The sequence below is a fragment of the Astatotilapia calliptera genome, chromosome 3 (assembly GCF_964374335.1).
Source record: "Astatotilapia calliptera chromosome 3, fAstCal68.1, whole genome shotgun sequence".
Taxonomy (NCBI): domain Eukaryota; kingdom Metazoa; phylum Chordata; class Actinopteri; order Cichliformes; family Cichlidae; genus Astatotilapia; species Astatotilapia calliptera.
The window spans coordinates 59,877,007-59,899,284 of NC_137424.1; the positions used below are offsets into that span (position 1 = coordinate 59,877,007).

General features: G+C 41.7%; 1 protein-coding gene and 3 long non-coding RNA genes across 5 annotated transcripts; 2 read left to right on the top strand and 2 right to left on the bottom strand.

Moving 5' to 3' along the window:
• Positions 1 to 198: 198 nt before the first annotated feature.
• LOC145425565 (uncharacterized) lies at positions 199 to 4,861 on the bottom strand. The gene is made up of 2 exons (XR_013906287.1): positions 4,755 to 4,861; positions 199 to 1,903 (listed from the first exon to the last, which is right to left on the bottom strand). It is a non-coding gene; the product is annotated as an uncharacterized LOC145425565 (long non-coding RNA).
• Positions 1,898 to 11,983, top strand: LOC113017251 (uncharacterized). 2 transcript variants are annotated; one of them, XR_013906285.1, is made up of 4 exons: positions 1,898 to 2,439; positions 6,184 to 6,288; positions 10,505 to 10,580; positions 11,295 to 11,983. It is a non-coding gene; the product is annotated as an uncharacterized LOC113017251 (long non-coding RNA). The 2 variants fall into 2 exon arrangements; XR_003271432.2 differs by lacking the exon at positions 1,898 to 2,439 and adding an exon at positions 3,068 to 3,461.
• LOC145425564 (uncharacterized) lies at positions 11,795 to 16,290 on the bottom strand. The gene is made up of 3 exons (XR_013906286.1): positions 16,156 to 16,290; positions 13,922 to 14,273; positions 11,795 to 13,683 (listed from the first exon to the last, which is right to left on the bottom strand). It is a non-coding gene; the product is annotated as an uncharacterized LOC145425564 (long non-coding RNA).
• A 123-nt stretch (positions 16,291 to 16,413) lies between these two features.
• LOC113017291 (uncharacterized) lies at positions 16,414 to 18,496 on the top strand. The gene is made up of 4 exons (XM_080298685.1): positions 16,414 to 16,575; positions 17,330 to 17,385; positions 17,489 to 17,848; positions 18,343 to 18,496. Exons 2-4 carry the CDS (start codon positions 17,337 to 17,339, stop codon positions 18,354 to 18,356), a joined length of 423 nt encoding a protein of 140 aa, XP_080154811.1. The 5' UTR covers positions 16,414 to 16,575; positions 17,330 to 17,336; the 3' UTR covers positions 18,357 to 18,496.
• The last annotated feature ends 3,782 nt before the right edge of the window (positions 18,497 to 22,278 follow it).

A 22,278-nucleotide genomic window follows, 5' to 3' on the forward strand; every position in this document is an offset into this window, starting at 1 on the left:
AATGTAACAAAATCTACATCCCACCTTATACTAATAGCACCACACTGATACATTGTAGACACAGCATAAAACATGGAAGCCTGCATTCTCTCTGAAGGCCACCAGATGGCGATAGTTGGGGGAAAAAAACTCACTTTAAAAGCAGAAGCAAAGATGATTTCACACAAACTCACTTTTGACTGATTCCAGCTCAGATTATTCAGTTTCATTTCAGATTTACTCATGAAGCAACAGGAAGCAACATTCAGGTTAAGAAAATTTATTTACAGAACAAAAACAGACTGTACAGGTGAGAAAGGGCCTTGATGCATGTTCAATCATCCAGGTAAGTAAATCTCCAAAAGTTGACTCTGTTCACCTGGACGTAGTGTTTTCAGTGGGAGAAACGTTTCGTCACTCATCCAAGTGACTGCAGGTTTCCCCAACCTTATAAACAGGACATTTACAAGCTACGTCCAGACGAACAGAACCAACGTTTTGGAATACAGGTTAGAAAATATTTTTTATAAAAGAGAATTCATGTATACAAAAACCAACTCATTTTTTCATCAATAATAACGTAAAACAATAAAATCTGTACCAGGAATAATTTTAAAAGTGTATAAATAAACAGAAATAAATAAAAGCTCCGTGTAATTTAATATATACAAATATATATTATAGATGTCTCGTCTATTTAAACTACAGAAACAGTCTGAGGCTTCAGCTCAGCAGGAGCAGAGGTCACGAGCTAACAGCTACACATACAGTAGAAACAGGACACGTCTGAAATTCAAGAAAACTAAAGAAAAAGAAGGAAAAGTACGACATTAGTTCAATCTTCTTTTGGAATGAATCCATCTTTAAAACTGTTCAACACAACGTGATGAAATCGTTCACAAAGATGCTGAACAACAAATCCAGGATGTCCTCGTCTGTCTCTGCTCTGAGAAGCTGGAACAGCAGCAGGAGACTCAGATCAGCTGGAAGCCCTCTGAGAGAGTTCAAGGAGGCGAATCCTGACTCCTGTTTCTCTGTTGGACTGTTTGTCGATGTTTTGCACCAAACAAAAATAACATTTAATAACTTGTGAAAATCTTATTTTCACATTTCAAACAGGCTGCTGTTCAGCTGGAGGCTGGTATGAACCCTGACTCTGTGGTTTAAGTTTCCTGTAGATTAAAACACCACCAACAACAACAACAGCAGCAACAATAACGCCAACAGGAAGACCAACTTTCAGTCCAAAAAATTCATCCTCCTTCCCTCCATCCTCCTTCCCTCCTGCCTCCTTCCCTCCATCCTCTGTGTGTCCTCCTGTCTGACCTGCAGGTGAGAAACAGGTGTGAGGTGTCAGCTGTCAGGTAGGTGATGAGTGAAGAACAGAACAGAATCCATTTCCTCTTCAAACTGCTGTCAGACATTATCTACTGCACTCTGATCACATCACTCAGACCAGCTGCTTTCTACAAAGTCTCATCAACAACATCTTTAGAAACAAACATCAACAACCAGGAAGCAGCTTCACCTCTGATCACACACACACTCAACTCTACTCACTCACCTGGAGGAACAACAACACTCAGGTGGATGATGCTGATGGGAGGAATCTTTGACAGGGCTCTCTTCCTGCGCATAGTTCCTCTGTTGAACACACGACATTCGTATTTTCCACTATCAGCACTCGTTGCATTATTCAGAATCAAAGACACGTCTCCATCCTTCATCTGTCTGTCCTGCAGATCCACCCGGTTCTTAAAAGATGGATGCTGGTGATCTGGAAGGAACTGTCCACCCTTGTAAACAGCAACATGTTCTGGCTCCAGATCAGCTCTGCTCCACTGTACAAGTGTGAAGTTGTTGTTTGGAGCTCGACATGTCATCGTGGCGTTCTGTCCAGACTGACCCGTGATGGTTTTCTGGTCTGAAAGATGTAACAACAGAGCAGAGAGGAAACAGTCACTTCTACAGCAGCCAATCGGAGTGGGGAACAGACACAACTGCTCTCTGGTTTATGCTGGTTGAATCACACAAACGTGACCATAGACCTGTTAAAATCTGTTAAGGAATCACAGAATTCAGACGAACAACAAAGCGATAAATTCTTGATAAAGAACAAAGTCTAAACATATCTCAGTGCAAACAGAACAACTTGTGTTTAGCTCCCAGTGTTAGAAATCAAACAAAAACACAATTTGAAAGGATTTTTTTGTTTTTTAAAAAAAGATGTTTTGCAAACACCTTTGAACAGCTGCATATTTGTTGTTTTTGTTCTTATGCTCAGAAAGATGCAATGTTTTTCAGGTTATTATTTCAGGTTGTTTTTCTGGTGACCACAGAACGAAATTATGATAATAAGTTTATGTCTGTATAGGCTGTCAGTCAGAGTGGTCGCCCCATGATCGGAAAGTCGGGGGTTCAAATCCACTGAACGGCTACCCTGAAGTATGTCTGAGCAAGGTACCGTTCCTACACACTGCTCCCCGGGCGCCTGCTCAGTGGCTGCTCAGTGCTTCACTGAGTGAACAGGTCAAATGCAGAAAGAGTAATTTCCCCACAGGGATCGTTAAAGTAAAATATACACATAATCTTAATATTGTGGACTTTAGCTCATCAAACATCTACATCAAGGTTTCTCTGTGTCCAGGTGATTGTAGAGCCAGGCTCTGAGCACGCAGATCACATGGATGACACGGGTGCATCCTTACTGCTGTAAGACTTTGTGGGTTTGTAGACATGAAGCCATGTTGTAGGTCCACCTCTGTTCACATAATCATCATCTTTGTGAACACGACATGAACTTCCTGGACATGTATTGTTGTAGGGTCTACCTTAGAGTATAAAGCACCTTGAGGTGACTGTTGTTGTGATTTCGCGCTATATAAATAAAATTGAATTGAACTTGTGTTGACCAGGCCAACATTCAATTCAACCAACATTCGTTAGTTTTTGCTCCTGATTTCACCATCAGCTCTTCATCTACTACACTGCTCCCTCTGAGAAATCAGTATCAGATAGATGCAGGTGACGGGGCTGACTAAATGATGCAATGAGCTCCCAGTTCAGACATCAGGCCCACGACTCCGTGCCAACCTGGGCGCGCTGTAGTATGTACCATACTGTACACTGCCCCCTATCGGTCATCGGCTCGCTCTGCAGGCACACAGGGAACGCGCTTCCGCTGCAGTCTTTGTGAGCTCGCTACACGGTTTCTCTCCGTGAGAAGAGAAGCTGTTTGTGTTATTAACGTTTGTGTTATCGTTCGCGGACGGTGGAAAACAGCTTTGCTAGGAGCTTTAAACAATGATGCCCTTTACTCGAAATCGACGTGGGCTTAACTTTGGATATTGGAGCCTGTTTTTAATCGTGACGTCGACAAAAACGAAGCTTATCAGCAGCTTTCACCGTCTTCATGTTTGCTGACGTGTGGGATCAGGCACAAAGGAGCTGCTAGTATGTTTTTAGAGCCTCTGCATGTCGGGGTAAGTAAAACACAGACACACAGAGTCATAAGAAGGTCGTGTTTCACGTCTGGTTGTAGCGCTGAAACATGGCTGCTGCTCTGGTTGAGCGTTGTGCCATTTATCACCGACGGAGCGTTCCCCAGCGTCGGGAGCGCTCACTGGTCAGGATCCAGGTTACTCCGCTTTCTTTACAACCAGCTAGTCAAGTAGTGATGTTTTAATTTGGTGACAAAGTTACAGTTGGATGTCGTTACATTGCCATAAAGTGAAACCTCCTAGAAAAAGAAGTTATAGTTTTAGGAAGTCTTACATCCTTGTTGTTGGTTCAGAGGTTGTTTCAGCAAATTGCTGCGGAAATGTTAAAGTTTGAGTGCATTCTCAAGTGAGGGATGACTTCTTATTGGAACAGGAGGAACGAAGCCCAAATATCAACAGGACCTATTTTCTTTTGTCCATGACCTTCGCTGTCATCCAGTTTCTGGATGGGGAAAACTCAGATAAACTTCACTACAGTGATGTTCTCAGCAGGTACTTGATGCGAGACAAAAAATGACTGTTCCTTAACCAGGCTCTGATGGTTAAATAATCCACACACAGTGCGCGCAAACAGTGCTCCAGTTGTGCGTCTCCTCGAGTTTTAGTACTTCTTTAGTGGCTTGGTTGTTCTCCTGAGATAACGCGGTCAAGTGAGCTGTGATTTGTGCGCCGGGGTGAAGCCAGCCGACCTGTTACCCGCCGCGAACATTAAGACTCGCGGTAGCGCTTCTCCTCCTTTGCTGATCGCTAGCATAGCGCGCGTTACGGAAGTGCGACACCGTGTCGAAACGCCTGTTTCGAGCTTTTTTATCCTTAACTTTCTCCCGTAGCAGAGCACTGCACATGCTAATAGCATTATATTAGTACCAACTTCAGGTTTCCCGGATTAGAAACCCCTGTTATGACGTGAAAGTAATCCGGGACCAGTCCGCTTTTGCCCGCTACTCTGATTTGTACCGCTATGCTAACTTGACGTGTCGCTTTGCTGTCGCTAGCTCGGCAGGTAGCCGTGCTTTGAGCCAAGTGAATGTTTTCTGTTATGTGAGGTTTTAGCCGAAAAACGATGTTCAGCAAGTCTCGGTGGCTCTAACAGTGATCACTTAAACTGCACACAAATACTAAGACTAAGCAAAACACACAGAAAACTCACACCACACAGAGCCGCTTCTACTTCGCAACTAGCTTCGCTAATCACGCTTACGTCCCGGTTGCGTGTGTTTAATATGCCAATAACGGCAAATCAATTCATCAGCAATCTAAGAGTTACATACTCACCTGTTGACGCAAACGCGAAATAACAGACGAGAAGAATCCCGAAGAGCGACGTACGAACACCGCTACCCATCTTGTCGCCGTGAAGACGTTCGCTCGGGACGGTAACGGTGCCAAATACGGTTGTGCCCCGAACTGGTTTCCTGGTTTCCGCATTAAAATGATTGGCCGTATTTACATTGTTGTAAATGACTTGTTGGTGTATATGTGAAACGTGTCAAATAACGCAGGATGTAAGATACTTTGCAAAACAGTTAATTTCTAAATTTTATATAACCCGTCATAAATTATGTTCACTGAACTCTACTTACCAATATAAGTAAAGACAATACACATAAAAATAAATAGAAACATTGGAAATGACTTCTGTTTAAATGATCAGTTTTGTAAAAACTCCAATAATCCATAAATACATTGATCGGCTCTACTTTCTAAAAGACTGTATGTTTGTTATATTTATTAATAACTGTTCATTTGTTTGTTTGTTTTTTTTAAACATTGCAGTCAGATCCTTAAATGTGTTTATATATGTTGATAAAACAGAATTAATATTCCAGTCAGTTATTTTATATCTAATATTTTGTCTTCATTGTGTTTCCAGTCACATCATAATTGAGTTGTTGAAGACTTTCAGAAAGGACAGAATGAGACTGACAGGTGAAAATCGATGATGACAGCTTAAGGATTCACTGTCGTTAACATAAGTGCACTGACACTTAATAATAAAAACAAAACTGTAAAATTAGAGTCCAGATGAGAGTTACAGCTGACATAAGTGGCATTATAACTTTTATTTATTATTTTTATAGTTTACATGTTGTGTATATTTAAAGTACCTAAATACATTTTTAAGAGGGCCACATGGTGACACTGAGCGTTTGCATCCACCACCTGGTCGGGGAGTCTCTGTGGGGGGTTTGCATGTTCTCCTTGTGTTTGTGTGGGTTCTCTTCAGGTACTCCAGCTTCCTCCCACAGTCCACAGACATGCAGTCAGTGGGGTTAAGTTCACTGGTGATTCTCAATCGCCCAGAGGTGTGAATGTGAGTGTGAATGGTCATCAGTACCTGGTACCAGGTATTTCTTTAGTACCTGCTAGGCCGGGTTTCCAAGCGATCTGAGCAGGTACTAAACTGTGATGTCACCGATTGGCTGGTCGGTGACGTCGCTTGATGAGTCGTAACAAGTCTGACAGGGTGACAGGCAGGTGATGCTGAAGAGGTTCATCAAATGGACACTGGTGTAACATCCGTGATGTCGATCAGACGTCCATCTTGGAAATATTCTTTAAAAAAAACTATCTGTGTGTTTTTGTAGCAACTTTAAGTAACAGGGCGTTCATACCACGTGTTAGAAGAGAGTAACCGTTACAGTGTGTTAATAGTTGTATATATTTCTAATGTATCTGACCTCGACTCTCTTTGTACCAACAGGAAGGAGGAAGAGGGCGACTTTACTCGGTGTCAGAGACAGAAATGAGAAAAAGCTGAAATGAGTGAGAAGGACGATGAAGGAAACATCTGTGCTGTGTCTGCTCTGTAAGTAGAATCTCCTGCACTACAGAGCAGGTTTATTATACCCAGGGTATATTTCTGTTATTCAGATTAGTTGACGCTAACATTGGTAATCAGGATATTCTGTCATATGAAGCTGATATGAGTTGATAAAACTCACTCAGTTAACCCGGGGTTTCCCTCCCTGCACCTCCACATGTGCTGTTTTCACACAGTTATGGATAAATGTATCAACATCAAAGAGACTGTCTGCTGCTGATGAAGAGTGAGTGTGTGTGTGTGTGTGTGTGTGTGTGTGTGTGTGTGTGTGTGTGTGTGTGTGTGTGTGTGTGTGTGTGTGTGTGTAATATACAGTAATGTAGTACTAGCAAACCTAGTACTGTACCAGTACTCTGTTGTTTTAGTCGAGTTTTATTGTCAACCAAACAATACACACTCAGGTAACAGTGGGACAAAACATCGTCCTCCTTCAAAGGTGAAAAACACTGTAAAATGACATGAAAATATAACAAATTCAAATATACATGTTTACAACTATACCGAAGATAAACTGAGAATAAGTTCAACAGTATTGTGCTTGGATAGAGAGAGTAAGGATGAGGGCTGTTCGATATAACCATATATATCAGATGACGATATAAAAATGTCTATCGTTTCAGTTTACGCTATCGTTTGTTTCGTGGTGTCGCAAAATAAACTGTTTACGTCAATATTTTTTCATGGTTTTGACGGTCGCTGTAGTGGCTATATTCATTTCTTGCTCTTATATTCAATATAACCACACTACGGACGCACAAGAGCCTGTTTTTATGCGTCGTCGTTAGCAACAACAACTGTAAAACCATCGTGTGTCCGCTTGTTTATGTTCCACATAAACCTTTCACAATAAAGCTCAAGATCCTGTTGAGACTTTTCAAAATAAACTGAATCACGTGAAAGAGTATGCAGTGTTTACGGATGAGAAGCAAAACAGCTACAACTTATGTCTAAAAATGTATCGTTTCATCGGTTAAAACACTCGACTCCAGCTACACTTCAAGCAAGTCGAGCTGCCCGAGATTCACAGAATTTACAGAAAATGTTACATTTTTGTGATTTATATCGTTATCGGACGATAGATGTTTTATATCAGGATATGAGATTTTGGTCATATCGCACAGCCCTAGTAAGGATAGAAAAGGATGATAATACATAAATACAATAGTACACACAATAAATGCACTGCTCCAAAAACAAAGGGAAAACTTACACAACACAATGTAACTCCAAGCCAATCACACTTCTGTGAAATCAAACTGTCCACTTAGGAAGCAACACTGATTGACAATCAATGCCACACACTGTTGGATTAGACAACAGGTGGGAATTATTAGCAAGACATCCCAATAAAGGAGTGTTTCTGCAGGTGGTGACCACAGACCTTCTCTGTGCTGATGCTTTCTGGCTCATGTTTTGGTCACTTTTCAATGCTGGCTGTGATTTCACTCTAGTGATAGATTGAGACAAAGTCTACAATCCACACAAGTGGCTCAGGTAGTGCAGCTCATCCAGGATCACATCAATGTGAGCTGTGGCAGGAAGGTTTGCTGTGTGTCAGTGTAGTGTCCAGAGCATGGAGGCGCTACCAGGAGACAGGCCGGTACATCAGAAGGCCGTAGGAGGGCAACAACCCAGCAGCAGGACCGCTGCCTTCACCTTTGTGGAAGGAGGAACAGGAAGAGCACTGCTAGAGCAAAATGACCTCCAGCAGGCCACAAATGTACACGTGTCTGCTCAAATGGTCAGAAACAGACTCCATGAGGGTGGCATGAGGGCCCGACGTCCACAGGTGGAGGTTGTGTTTACAGCCCAGCACCGTGCAGGACGTTTGGCATTTGCCAGAGAACACCGAGATGGCAACTTTGCCCCTGGCAATGAAAGCAGAATCACACTGAGCACATGTGACAGATGTGACAGAGTCTGGACACAGCGTGGAGAACCTTCTGCTGCCTCCAACATCCTCCAGCATGATGGTTTGGCAGTGGGTCAGTTATGGTGTGGGGTGGCATTTCTTTTGGGGGGGGCTGCACAGCCCTCCATGTGTTCATCAGAGGTAGCCTGACTGCCATTAGGTACTAAGATGAAATCCTCAGACCCCCCTGTGAGATCATATGTTGGTGCGGGCAGCTCTGGTTTCCTCCTAATGCAAGACAATGCTGAACCTCATGTGGCTGCAGTGTGTCAGCATTTCCTGCAGGACGAAGGCATTGATGCTGTGGACTGGTCCAGCTGTTCCCCAGACCTGATTCAACCCAGCACATCTGGGACGTCATGTCTCGCTCCGTCCACCAACTGCACCACAGACTGTCCAGGAGTTGGCAGATGCTTCAGTCCACGTCTGAGAGGAGGTCCATCAGGAGACCATCCACCACCTCATCAGGAGCATGTCCAGGTGTTGTAGGTCATACAGACACGTGGAGGCCACACACACTGTCGAGCTTCACTTTGACTTGTTGTAAGGACATTACTGTAGAGTGTTTTTCCTCTTTGAGTGTGACTCCAAATCCAGACCTCCATGGGTTGCTACATTGGATTTCCACTCATTCAACTATCTAAAGTATTTAATGAGAATATTTCATTCATTCAGATCTGGGATTCTTATTTTTGAGTTCCCTTTATTTTGAGCAGTGTGCAACACAGAGTCAACAGTGCAAGTGTTGGAAATGTCAGTCGTCTCAGGAAGGAGTGTGTACTATATTACTCTTTAGGACATTAGTCCTTCGCTACACCAACGAGTCCTCAGCAGCTGTTTATTTATTGATGGTACGACTTATTTTATTACAACACTGGTAGAATAAACAGTTTTTACTGAATAAAGTTACAAGTTTAAGAGTCAGTAACTCACTTTAAATATTGTTTGTATTTGATATTGATTGAGCCTCGTCTTCATATTTGCTGCAGCCATGATTGTGACCCTTCTGTTATAATCCTGACTTCAATAATATGAAAATTATTTAAACATTATATTTAGAACAATGTAAATGTGTGAAATGAAGAATACATTGAAATGATATAAATAATGTAACGTCAAAGATGAATTATTGCTATAGAAGATTTAATACTTAACTGGTCGCTTCATGAAGGCTGAATATGAAATATTTGCTCTGTAGGACATAACATAGCATCTATAACACTTTCTAACAAACAAACATATTCTAATAATAAACTAAACAAAGGAATTCACTTTCACTCGTTCATCAGTAAAGTCAGAGGTTGAGCTGGAGCTCGTGTCCCGTCACACCAGATGTGAGAGTAGTGCGTTTGTTCGGTGCAGCATAACAAACTGGCTAATTAAAGTCTATATTTACACTTTTTATTGGAAGACTTTATTTAATTCTATATGAGTAACAATAACAAAGTGAGCTGCACTGAAAACAGGAGAGCGTGTCAGTGTTCACAGTAATATTCACAGGAAATCTTAACACTTGTTAGACTTTTTAAGCCATGAGGAGGTTTTGCTAAACTCAGAATCTCCTCTAAGCTGCACTCTGACAACAGTCCAGCTCCATCAATGATCCAATTGTAGTTCTTATTAGTTACATGCTGTTTATAGTGAGTGGGCTTCTTTGCATGCTGCTCAGTGTCTTTGTCCCTTTGATGGGGTGTTGTTGTCACCCTGCTGGGTCCATAGGAGCCTCTACCAGGAGGCTGAGGGGCAGCGTTGGAGGTCATCAGTGTTTTTAGCCTGAAGTTAGCAGAGAGGCTAAACTTGACTCTTTGTTGCATTATAGAGACAGAAGTTTAAATAGTGTTTAACAGGACAATCGAGGCTAAAATGGTTTAAAAGATGAACTCGTTAAAAAACACTAACAAATCTTCATGATTCAAATACTGAGAAGCTTCAACAACAAATATGTGTTCAAGCCAGCATGATGTTTGCTCCTGTAACTGATTGTTTTTCCATCTTGTTCTCTGAATATGTTACCAAAGGCTCCATAACTAATGTCATTCATTTTGTTTCTTATCATTGAAACTGTTGTAGAAAATCCACTTTGTTAAGAAAACAGAGAAGCGACGTCTTTATATGAGACTTCAGAAAAATGTTGTACAGGACAAACTGAACAACATCAGAGCGACATCACGACTTCCTGTAACTTTTCTCTGTCCAGCTAAACATAAGTACCTTCCATTTTCTCCTGCAGAGGATTCTGGGTAAAGTCAATCGTGCACTGACGTCCTGTGTGTGTGTTTTATTGTGCAGATGCAGCTGCAGTCGGCTCAGCAGTGAGAACTGAAGACGTCAGTCAAAGAGAAGGAAAAACAGTCAGAGCTGAGAGGTACAGCTGCTCTTCTTTTAGTACAAACACCATAAATCTGTTGCTCACAATCAAACTTTTCCTTTACTTTTAAGTTTGTGTCACTTTTCAAACCATCGTTACGAGTGCTTCCCAGAGACGATGAGTGAAAGAGCAAAGAGTAAAATATGAATCAAACTACGGCCACACAGACTCACAGTGTCATGTGGTGAATAACTTCCAACAGCTGGATGAATAAGATGAGTTAAAGTTTATATATTAGTCTTTAACAAGAATTTAAAAGACGACACTGATGAGGCGAGCCAGATTTCTTCAGGCAGGTCGTCCCAGGATCGAGGAGTCCTCACAGCAAACATTCAGTCGTCTTTAAGTGTGAGCTGGGAACAGTGAACGGGTTTGTGGCTGCAGCATCTCAGGATGTACACACTGACTGGGACACAAGCACCAGTTCCACTAAATATTCTGGTGCCAGTAACCTGTTAAGATGGAGCAATTTGATGTTATTTAATCAGTTTATTTTTCATCCTGCAGTTAAAATGTATCAAAACAAGATTGTGTGTCTCTGCAGATGCTGTGTGATCTGACACACCTGCACAAAATGTGTCAAAGTTCAATAAGTTACATTATTGTAACTGATGCGTTCACTGACATGTCCTGATGCTTTGCTGTATCTAAAGAGAACAGAGAGGCTCTGCTTTGTGCTTATATTCTCCTCCTGTGTGTTTGTGTGTGCAGAGTTTCTACCAGAGCCAAATGTCATCGACTCCTCACTGAAGTCGTCCACCAGTCCAACCACTGGGATCCAGCTGCTGCTCTCTAACTGGTCCACACAGCAGCTCAGACCTGACACATTCACTGTAAACACACTGGTTTATATTCTGTTTGTTCTCCTCATGAAGGAAACCTCAGAAGATCTGAAATGTGAGTGTGTGTCTGCCCCTCATTGGTTGTTTCTGTCTGATGGAAACATGAATTCTTGTGGCTAACAAACACACCTGTCTGAGATAACAAAGAACAAACATGAGTCGACTTCAGCCACAAAGTAAAACCTGCAGGAACGTTTGGTCAGTTTTTGTCTCAGGAGTCATAAAGAGAACATCTGTAACATGTGTCCTCATTCAGCCTGAGAATCCTGGAGACTCAGACGATCATTTTAACCTCTGCTTTATAACTAAAGTGCTCAGCAGCAAGTTTTCATGAAGTCAGACTGAAGTGAAAGAAGGACTCAGACAAAATCTCTTTAATGTGTTTATTTAAAGTTCATAGAGGAATGAATCACTGTTTATGTGATGTTTGATGTTACAGCTGTCTGTGTCACTGTGAGATATGAATGAATTTACATTTCTCTATTTTAACAGGTTCAAATGTGGTTTGTTTTATGATGGAGATACTTTACTTCATTAATAAACGTCCTTCATCTGCAATGTGTCTTTTTGAGTGAAATTGTTTTCAGCAGACACGTGTTAATGTTAGCGCGCCCTCCAGGGGAGTTGGACTGTGCTTCTGTTTCTCTGTGCATACTCAGTACTTATTCTTCACTGACCCACAGATTTGAAATCAGGTTGTTGTTCACATACAAACATTTGTTTTTTTTCTCCAAGTTTTATTCTTTAATAAGAAACTTAACGTGAGTTTTCAATTTGATCCAGCCAAGATGAAGTGGTCTGTGCTGCCATCTACCCACATTAAAGTGCAACAACAGGCTGCCCACCTCTGAGTCTGCAGCACTGAAAACTTAATGTCTACACTTCACACACATCACACAGGATCAGGAGTGCTCAGCTCTTTACAAGAAAATCTCTGTCACACACTGAACACCACAAAAATATACAAACAAGTTCACAAGTTTTATTTCATTACAATCATATACACTCACTGGCCACATTATTAGGTACACCTTCCTAGTACTGAATTTGGTCTTTTTTTTCTTCTTTTTTTTTTAACTTTCAGAGCTGCTATAATTCTTCACAGCAGATTCAACAAAGTGCTGCAAACATTCCTCTGATGTTTTGTACTGAACTTCAGCACCAATGAACCCACAGAAAAAGTAATTGTACAGTCATCATCCTCTCAGAGTGCAGACGGCTTTGACTCTCAGTTACTCTCTCACACCTCAGTGCTCTGTGGATGAGGTCAGCGCTCAGCCTACAAATATGTACAGTACAGACTTTAAATACAGAAGTCCTGTTTCTCATCCATCAGTCATAACATCATCGTATAATCCACACTGATGTCTATATCACAGCCAATGTGGGCCACAAAAACAAAAGATGAAATTCTGAGGCCACATCTGGAGTTCACGGGGTGGAAGCAGCTTTCTGATACCTGAGAAACTTTCCTCATGTCTCTGTCTGCTTTTAGATGAAGTCCATCTACACTTACAAAGACTGTGAAACACTGAAACACAGAAGAACATTTAAACTGAGTTTGACCCGCATGTTTAATGTCAAACAGACTTTCTGAGTTACTGATTCCCACATACAGTGGGGCAAAAAAGTATTTAGTCAGCCACAGATTGTGCAAGTTCCCCCACTTAAAATGATGACAGAGGTCAGTAATTTGCACCAGAGGTACACACTTCAGGAACCAACCAAACCAAAGTTTCTTTGCTTTACATAAATCTCCAACCAAAACTTATCAGATGGTGTGGAGCTGTTACCATCTGGGTAATGAAATGTCACTCAAACAGCTTCTGATATTAAACTAAAATAGTCCACACAGCAGCTCCGACCTGAACACATTCAGTGTGAAACACACTGGTTTATACTCTGTTTGTTCTCCTCGTGATGTTACCCTCATACAACTATCTATCTATACGTATAAATATGTCATTTTTATAGTTAAACGTTTTTAACTAGTTTAATGTATTCGCTCTCTCTCTTGTTCCATGGTGCTTTGCTTCAGACCATTTCCTTCTTTGCTTCTTCATCAGGAGGATGAAGAGGAGGATCTTTCTTGTGTTTTTTAGAGATCACAACTGCAAAAACAAGAATGATCACAGCAAGTAATAAAACAGAAGCCATCAGTCGACCATGATGACTTCTACCAACTCCATCCTCCTTCCCTCCATCCTCCTTCCCTCCATCCTCCTTCCCTCCATCCTCTGTGTGTCCTCCTGTCTGACCTGCAGGTGAGAAACAGGTGTGAGGTGTCAGCTGTCAGGTAGGTGATGAGTGAAGAACAGAACAGAATCCATTTCCTCTTCAAACTGCTGTCAGACATTATCTACTGCACTCTGATCACATCACTCAGACCAGCTGCTTTCTACAAAGTCTCATCAACAACATCTTTACAAACAAACATCAACAACCAGGAAGCAGCTTCACCTCTGATCACACACACACTCAACTCTACTCACTCACCTGGAGAAACATTTAAGCTGATGGTGGTGATAGGATCAGTCTTCAGATGAGCTCTCTTCCTGCGGTTTGCTCCTCTCATGAAGACACGACACTCATATGTTCCACTATCAGCAGTCGTCACATCCTTCAGAATCAAAGACACGTCTCCATCCTTCATCTGTCTGTCCTGCAGATCCACCCGGTTCTTAAAAGATAGATGCTGGTGATCTCGAATAAACTGCTTGTCTCGGTACAAAAGAACATATTCTGGCTGCAGGTCAGCTCTGCTCCATTCTACTACTATGTTGTTATTTGGAGCTCGACATGTCAGAGTGACGTTCTTTCCAGACTCAGCTGTGATGTTTTTTGTGGCCTGAAAGAAAAACAACACAGAGCAGCAGCCAATCAGAGTGAGGCAGAGCTTATGAACTAGACGAGAGAGAAGTGTACACACTGGGTCCAGCACATCAGGCTACATGGCCCACCAGACAGCTTGCACACATGCACACACGCCAGTGTATTGTTCAAAATACAGAATATGAACCTGCATTTTTGTGTAAACAAACAAACATTTTCTTAGAAAAAAAGATCGAGGGTGACATATATTTGTTGTTGTTTTATTAGCTTCCCTCTATGTGGCCAAACTCATTCAGACCATGTAACAGAAAAGTTGAGACGGGAGGCTGCAGACAGAGTTATAATCAAAGGTGTAGGAAGGAAAGTGATGTTCATCTGAGAACAGCTGAAAGAGTGGCTGATCAGTTAGTGTGAACACTGTGGGACATCAAGATGCTCTCAAGGTGATGATGAGCTTTTATTTCAGGCATATATGTGTATATATATGACCAACAGGACTCAGAAAGTTCGGGTCAACAACTCTCTTTCAGGTCTCGATTCCACCTCCACTGGCTCCCCCCAGAGCTGTGTGCTCTCCCCCCTGCTCTTCATCCTCTACACTGATGCCTGCAGATCCACACAGGCCAACTGTCACCTGGTTAAATATGCTGACGACACAGTTCTCCTGTCACTGCTGTCAGGCCCCTCACAACACCACAGGCCCGCTCTTCAGGAGTTTGTAGAGTGGCGTGACAGCTCCAAACTTGAATTGAACGTAGGCAGAGGGATCTGGCTGCTTCAGTCACCACCACCATCCATGGGAAGCCAGTGGAGGTAGATGAGGAGTACAAATACCTGGGAACCATCTTTGACAACCTTCTGAGATTCTCTGCCAACACAGAGGAGATTCTCAGGAGGTGCCACCAACGGCTATACCTCCTTAGGAAACTCAGCTCCTTTGAAGTCAGCACAACCATCATGATGACTTTTTACTACGCCTTCCTGGAAAGCATCATGACCTTCTCCATCACCTGCTAATTCCACCCCCTCAGCCTTCAGAACAGGAACAGACTGCAGCACACTGCATCAGTGTGCTCAAAAATCATTGGCCTGCCTGTCAGAATTCTGGCACAGGTTTTCAGCCAACACGCCCTTAGACAGGCAGCCAACATCATCAACGACCCCTCTCACATTCTTCACCCCGCATTTCAATGGCTGCCCTCTGGGCGACGCCTCCGCTGCACTTCCTGCAGGACTGAGAGGAGGAGACCCACCTTTGTCTCCAAAGCCACCCTGCTTTTTAACTCCAGCCAAAGGAGCATTTCCCACACCAGAAACTACTCTCTTCTTATACTGCCGACACTTTATTCACTTTTACTCAGTTATTTATTCACCTTTCAGTCACTTTAATTTTAAACTGCGTAATTTTAAAACTGTATATTCTGTGTATTTATTATCTCACTCTCATTGCCTGTTCTTATTGTCTTTCATGCTGCTCTGTTGTATGTTAATTTCCCCTTGGAGATAAATAAAGTCTTTCTGATATGAAACAAACACACCAATATACACACACATACCTGCATATACAATGTCTTGAAAAAGTTTTCATACCCCTATAACCCTTCCACATTTTGCTGCCTTACAACCGCAAACTTAAATGAGGTTGTAAGGGAGGATGGGTAATGCAGTTATAAACTGTTTCTTTTACAGCAGACTCTTCTCTTCACAGCTTCATTATACAAACTGTTATGTAAACGTGTGTGAGTACATCTAAACACTAACATCCACTTTCTCACACGACAGAAGAGGTTTGTTGACAGGAGACCTGCGTCCTCTCTGTGAGCAGCTGAAACTAAAGCAGCTCGAACATCTAACAGCGGGTAAGAAATAGATCGATATGATTTTAAAATAAAACTCACCCGCACAGGTAAAGCCCACGAGGGAGACAGACAGTAAAGTCCAGCAGAGCCACGGAGATGTTACAGCAAACATGTTTCATGACGCTAATGAAGCACACTCAGACTGCACGAACGGGTTTATGTTGGAAGACTGGAGCCAACATGTTGACACGCCTGTTATCTTGCCTTAGATTTGATAAGGCTGCTGTCAATCACTCACTAGCTCGCTGACACTGGCTGACACTTGAGGAGACCATCCCCCGGAAGTGTGGTAACTAACACTTCCGGGTTTAATTTTGATTTTGACTGTTTTGGCGGTACGCAGGTAACGGAGTTTATAAAAGTTTATTTTGTTATTAGCAGCCCCCCTTCTGCTCCTTTACGTTGGTTGCCAACCGCCGTTAAACACAAAGAAGAAGAAGCACCCCCCTATACCACAAGGTATAGTTATGATGTAAATAAGTATATGTTTAAATATTTTGGGTGAAAGATCTTTGTTTGCATTTGTTAAGTTTGGGAAGTTATTTTAGGTTGTAAACGTTTATGGTTGTGTTGTAAGATTTTAAATTGCACCGCTGTTTTTCTCTCTCTCGGCTATTACAGTGAGATTGAGGGTTTCTCGCCATTAAACCTAAAGATCAATTTGTAAAGTGTTGTTTCAAACGTATGTAATTAAAATTTTACAGCAGTGAAATTTAACTCTGTTTCAAATACTGAGCTTCGGGAAACATTAAAAGTGCTTTTATTTCCGTTTCTATATTTAAATATTGTTTTGATGCATTTTCAATCATCCAGGAAAGTAAATCTCCAAAAGTTGATTCTGTTCATCTGGACGTAGCGTTTTGTGGGAGAAACGTTTCGTCACTCATCCAAGTGACTTCTTCAGTCTCAGCTGACTGCAGGTTTCCCCGATCTTATAAACAGGACATTTGCATAATGACTGTAACCAGCTCAGTGAAGGAACAATGGGCTGGGAGGTCAGTTCCTTAATCTTACTGTACTCATGGCCATTGATCAGTGGGTTTTGGTCAGTGGTTGTTGATCAATGGTCATGAGAATTTGCATAATTAAGATTAAGGAAAATCTAAATTTGACTTTGATGTTCCTGCAGGTTCTCATCTGCCTGTTTTTGTTCCTGTTGTAACTGAACTTTGACCTCATGTGTTCATGACTCTTCACCTCTGTCTCCTCACAGGGAGAAGATGAACTGCAGGATCTCGCTGGTCTTCATCCTCACCTCGTGTGTCTCTGGTTAGTTACAGTTCACTTCATGAACTCCAAATTAAAACCACAACAACAGGTTTGTTCCAGTTCTCAGAGTGTCTGCGCCTCTCTCTCTCTGTCTCCTCAACAGGATCATTTGTAGTGAATGTGACTCAGACCTCCTGTCAGGCAGAGGAGAACCACAACATCACACTGGAGTGGACGTTCACAGTAGAAACAGGCAGATCCCCCACATATCTAAACATCTACTGTGAACTGATAACTGATGATAAACTCTCAGTTCTGTATCATGTCCACAATGGTGCTGAAGTCTCAGAGTCTCAGGATGAAAAGTTTTCAGGACGAGTTCAGGGTGACAAAGACGCCCTCAGAGAAGGACGAATCAGACTCCAGCTGTGCAAACTCAGGACTGAGGACTCGGGTCAATACAAGTGTCAAGTAAACACAGATTATGGCTTCAGCTCTGCGAGCTGCAGACTCAACGTCACTGGTAAGTTTTAACAAGTCAAAACTGAACAATCACTTTTATATTTATGGTCTGTTAAACTTTTATTTGCCATGTTCATGATTTATGACTGAAAAACATGATGTGTTGTGTGATATTATTCTGTTATTATATGTTACCTTATATATGTAATCAAAGTAGTTGAAGGATGATACTGCTGTAGATCATATTATACCCTTTAATATAGAGTGTGTGATCTGTATGTAGTTTAGTTCTCATTATACTTTTGAGTTAAAAGAACATATTCACTGATTAGTTTATTAGATAAGTGTGCATCACTCTGTATCCTTGATCTGCTGTGAATGTATTACATGCTTAATTGTTGAATCATGAAGAGAAAGGTTGTAAGCAGGAGACTCTGTGTCTAAGACAGGGGAGATAGACAGACCACATTCCACACCCCCACCTTACAGAAAGCAGAGGAACAACTGCTGAGGTCAAGAGAGAAAGAATGTTAATGTTTGGTCTTTTACGACTAGGTGGGGGCCACTAGAGACTATAAAAAGCTGAGCAACCCGTCACCATTTTGAGACTTGCTGTGACCCTCTTCAGGCATGTCTCCCCATCATGATGGTCCTTATGCTCTTAAGTGTTGAATTGTATGGAAATAAATGATTGTTGATTGAGCATAAATACACCGAGTATTGTCCTTCCTTCAGACCAAAGATTCAAAGAATTGGGAGATTTCAACAGTTGTTCATGTCAAACATCCTGATGGTTCTTATTTTATTTCTGCACAAGTAAATATGTTAATGTCTTTTACAGCAGCTGCTGATCAACTCACATCCCAGAGACCAACTTCACCACCACAAGAAGAGAGAAAGGACTGGAAGATTATTGTAATTGGCCTGACAGCAGCAGCATTATTCGCTCTGATTGTGTGCACTTTACTTTGTGTCGTGCTTAGAAAAGTGCCAAATTTCTGTACAGCTGTCAAATTTCATGAACTCTCAGGGACAAAGTCACTAAACCAAGATACGTCCTGCCTTTGACGTCTACTTGATCTAGTTGATACGAACTCTGTAAATGAACTGGTTCTATATGTTGCTTTCATACACTATTCAACTTACCTCATTCACACAAATTCACAAAAACATTTTTTGTATGTTTTTCTATGCAAGTCATTTTTGTATAACACAAATAGATCGAAATATATGTAGATATTAATAATCTATATTTTACAAACCGCATCTTCAAAAACATTGGCAAACTTTCTAAAACTGTAATAAAAACTAAAATCTGTTATTTGGTCATTCACTTCAACTTTGATTTAACAAGAAAATTAACAGAGAAACATTTTCAGTGTTTTCAATAACAAACTCATTTCTATTTGATAAAACATTTAAAAATCTATCAACGCAGTTGGGACAGAGGTAAATTTAACACTGGGTCATTTCACCTTTTCTTTTAATTTCACATCTTAATCTTTCTAAAAGTGAAGAAACTGGTTTTTACAATTTTATAAGTAAAATTCTTTCCTGATTCTTCTCTTCATGAGGGGATGGGAGCAAATGTAGCTCCTGTTTAAGCCAAAATCAGTAGTGCCTTCACATATGTGCAAATCTCTGTGTCTCCTTGCTTTAATCCTGCTGAACGATTGTCAGGGAACAAACAGTCTCTTCATGTCTGATAAAAAGATGGCTGCTGAGTAATAAAGTGAATTCCTTTCTGCTAATTTCAAGACCCAAAGATTTAATATCTGCTCTCTAAAGATGACTTGTTGACTTTTTGTACAGTTTAATAATTGATCTTGCATCAGCCCTGTTGAAGAAAGCTCAGCAGCGCCTCCATTTCATGAGGGTTCAGAGATGGAACAGGCTGCAGACTGACCTACTAGTGTCCTTCTATCGTGCCACAATCCAGAGTGTGCTGGTGCACGCCATCCCTGTGCGGTACGCTGATTGTACAACAGCCAATAAGAAGAGACTCTAGAGGGTCATCAAAACTGCAGAGAAGGTGATCGGCTGTCCGCTCTCCTCCCTGGACTCCATTTCCAGCTCTAGATGTCTCTCCAGATCCAGGGCGATTATGAAAGAGCACCTTCATCCTAACCACCACCCATTCAACCTCCTGCCCTCTGGAAAAGGGTTCAGATCCATCAGGTGCAAAACCAACAGACTAAAGAGCAGCTTCTTCCTGTGGGCTGTCAGAACAATTAATGCAAATTAAGAGTGTGAGCAGATCTCTCCCATACAATCATACAAGCAATATGTTGCTGCTTTCTTGCTTTTGTGCAATATTTTGTTCTTCTGTTCAATACTTCAGCAGATGTCCAATCTCCATAGGCCCCTCCATTCTTAGTTATTATTTATTGTATTTTACTACAGTGAAATACTATATACTATATATATAGTTTTTCCTTTTAGGTCTGATGATTGTCCTGTGAGCAGCTGTGGCTCAGGAGGGTCGTCTACTGATTAGATCAGGACAGCAGTTTGATTCCTGACACCTTTAATCTGCAAGGACAAGAAACGGAACTGTGAGTTGGACCTGATGGATCCACCTGAGTGTGAAAGTGTGACTGTCAGGTTAAACACACTTAGATAAAGGCACATGAGAGTCAGTCTTGTAGTAAGAAAGTGCTTACACAGTAAAAAAAAAAATGGCTGCCGGTCCATGTAAGACTTGATGTTGTACGAGGCTGCTGTTGTCATCATCCTGATGACAACATCTCTAAGGTTAAGCATTACATACCGCGAATGGATCTTGAAGAACTTATCCATGCCTTTGTTATTTCAAAATTAGACTACTGCAACTCCCTTTACCTGGGCCTCCAGTCCTCCCTTCTTCATAAACTACAACTTGTCCAAAATGCAGCGGCGCGCCTTTTAGCTGGTACTAGAAGGTTTGATTCTATTACCCCGATCCTTGCTGCCCATCAAAAATCGGACTGATTTTAAGATTTTATTGCTTACATTCAAAATCGTAAATAATATTGCTATTTAACTGAACTTCTCAGCCTGTCTACTCCTAGGAGAGCACTTTGATAATCAAGTCAAATGCTCTTGCTGCAACCTAGGTCATGGCTGAAACCCGGAGGTGATCGTTGTCAGGGTTATATTTTTGGGTTGTCATTTATACTTAGAAACATATAATACTGTTTGGTTTGGCAGTTGGGAAGCTCATCTGTAAATGGGAGGTTGCTCTCGCTATCCTGGTTGTTGTGTCCTTGGGCAAGACACTTCGCCTACCGCCTACTGGTGTTGGCCAGAGGGGCCAAAGGTGCGATATGGCAGCCTCGCTTCTGTCAGTCTGCCCCAGGGCAGCTGTGGCTACAACTGTAGCTGCCTCCACCAGTGTGTGAATGTGAGAGTGAATGAATAGTGGAATTGTAAAGTGCTTTGAGGGTCTTGAAAAGCGCTATATAAATGCAATCCATTATTATTATCATTATCATATATACTTAGAGGTATATAATCTATTGCATATTGATAGAATGTCTCAGGGCAGCACGGTCTTTACTGTTGTCGCACAGCAAGAAGGTCCTGAGTTCAATTCCACCATCAAGCCGGGGTCTTTCTGTGTGGAGTTTGCATGTTCTCACCATGTTTGCGGGGGTTCTTCCCGGCTTCCTCCCACAGTCCAATGACATGCAGTGGGGGATAGGTTAATTGATTAATCTAAATTGCCCATAGGTGTGAATCTGTGAGTGCAAATGGTTGTCTATGTCTCTGTGCATCTCGCCCTATGACAGCTGGGATAGGCTCCAGCGACCCAGGAAAGGATAGGCGGAAGTGAATGGATGGATGCATAGAATGTCTCATCCTTAGTAGTTGTTCACAGACACACACACACACACACTCACACACACACACACTGGTACTCTTTGTTCGCATATATGCCTGTGTCCAGTGCTTTGCTAGTTGCAGTAGAATTGTCTCGGCTGTTCCAGCAATAGGTTTGTGCCTAGATAAACCTTACAATCGTGCCTCTGCCATTGCTGCACGTATTACCAGAGCCTGTTCTTTAAGAAAGAAACACTTGTGAACTTCTAAATCCTTCTTGCTTGTTGTCTCATTTGTTGTGTGCTGGTCTATTACATTTTCTAAAACTACACTACACACAACTTTACATTCAGATTGAAAGTGTGCACACATGTAATGAAAACAAATTCCATTAAATCATTATTGTCATCTCCAGTCTTTTCCTTGTGCAGTAATACAAGGAACGATTTGCTGTCAGCTCATTTTAATCTGATGTGTTTGAAAGTTTAGTGATGACATCCTGTCTGATGGCACTTTGTTTACAGGCAGCGTTTTAATCACTATTTTAAAGACTGCTGTGACACTGTGTATGAATGTAACAGCTCAGTGCTGTCTGACAGCATTAGCATTGTTAGTTACCTTAAACAGGCTGAATCCACCGCTGCACTGTGAGGATAAAGACTCTGTGTCGCTCTACTGTCACGTCTTATT

Coding starts and splice junctions, on each gene's coding strand:
- LOC113017291 (XM_080298685.1), top strand. CDS start 17,337: ATGAACTGCAGGATCTCGCTGGTCTTCATCCTCACCTCGTGTGTCTCT. Junction 17,386..17,488: donor CCTCACCTCGTGTGTCTCTG/GTTAGTTACAGT, acceptor TCTCCTCAACAG/GATCATTTGTAGTGAATGTG.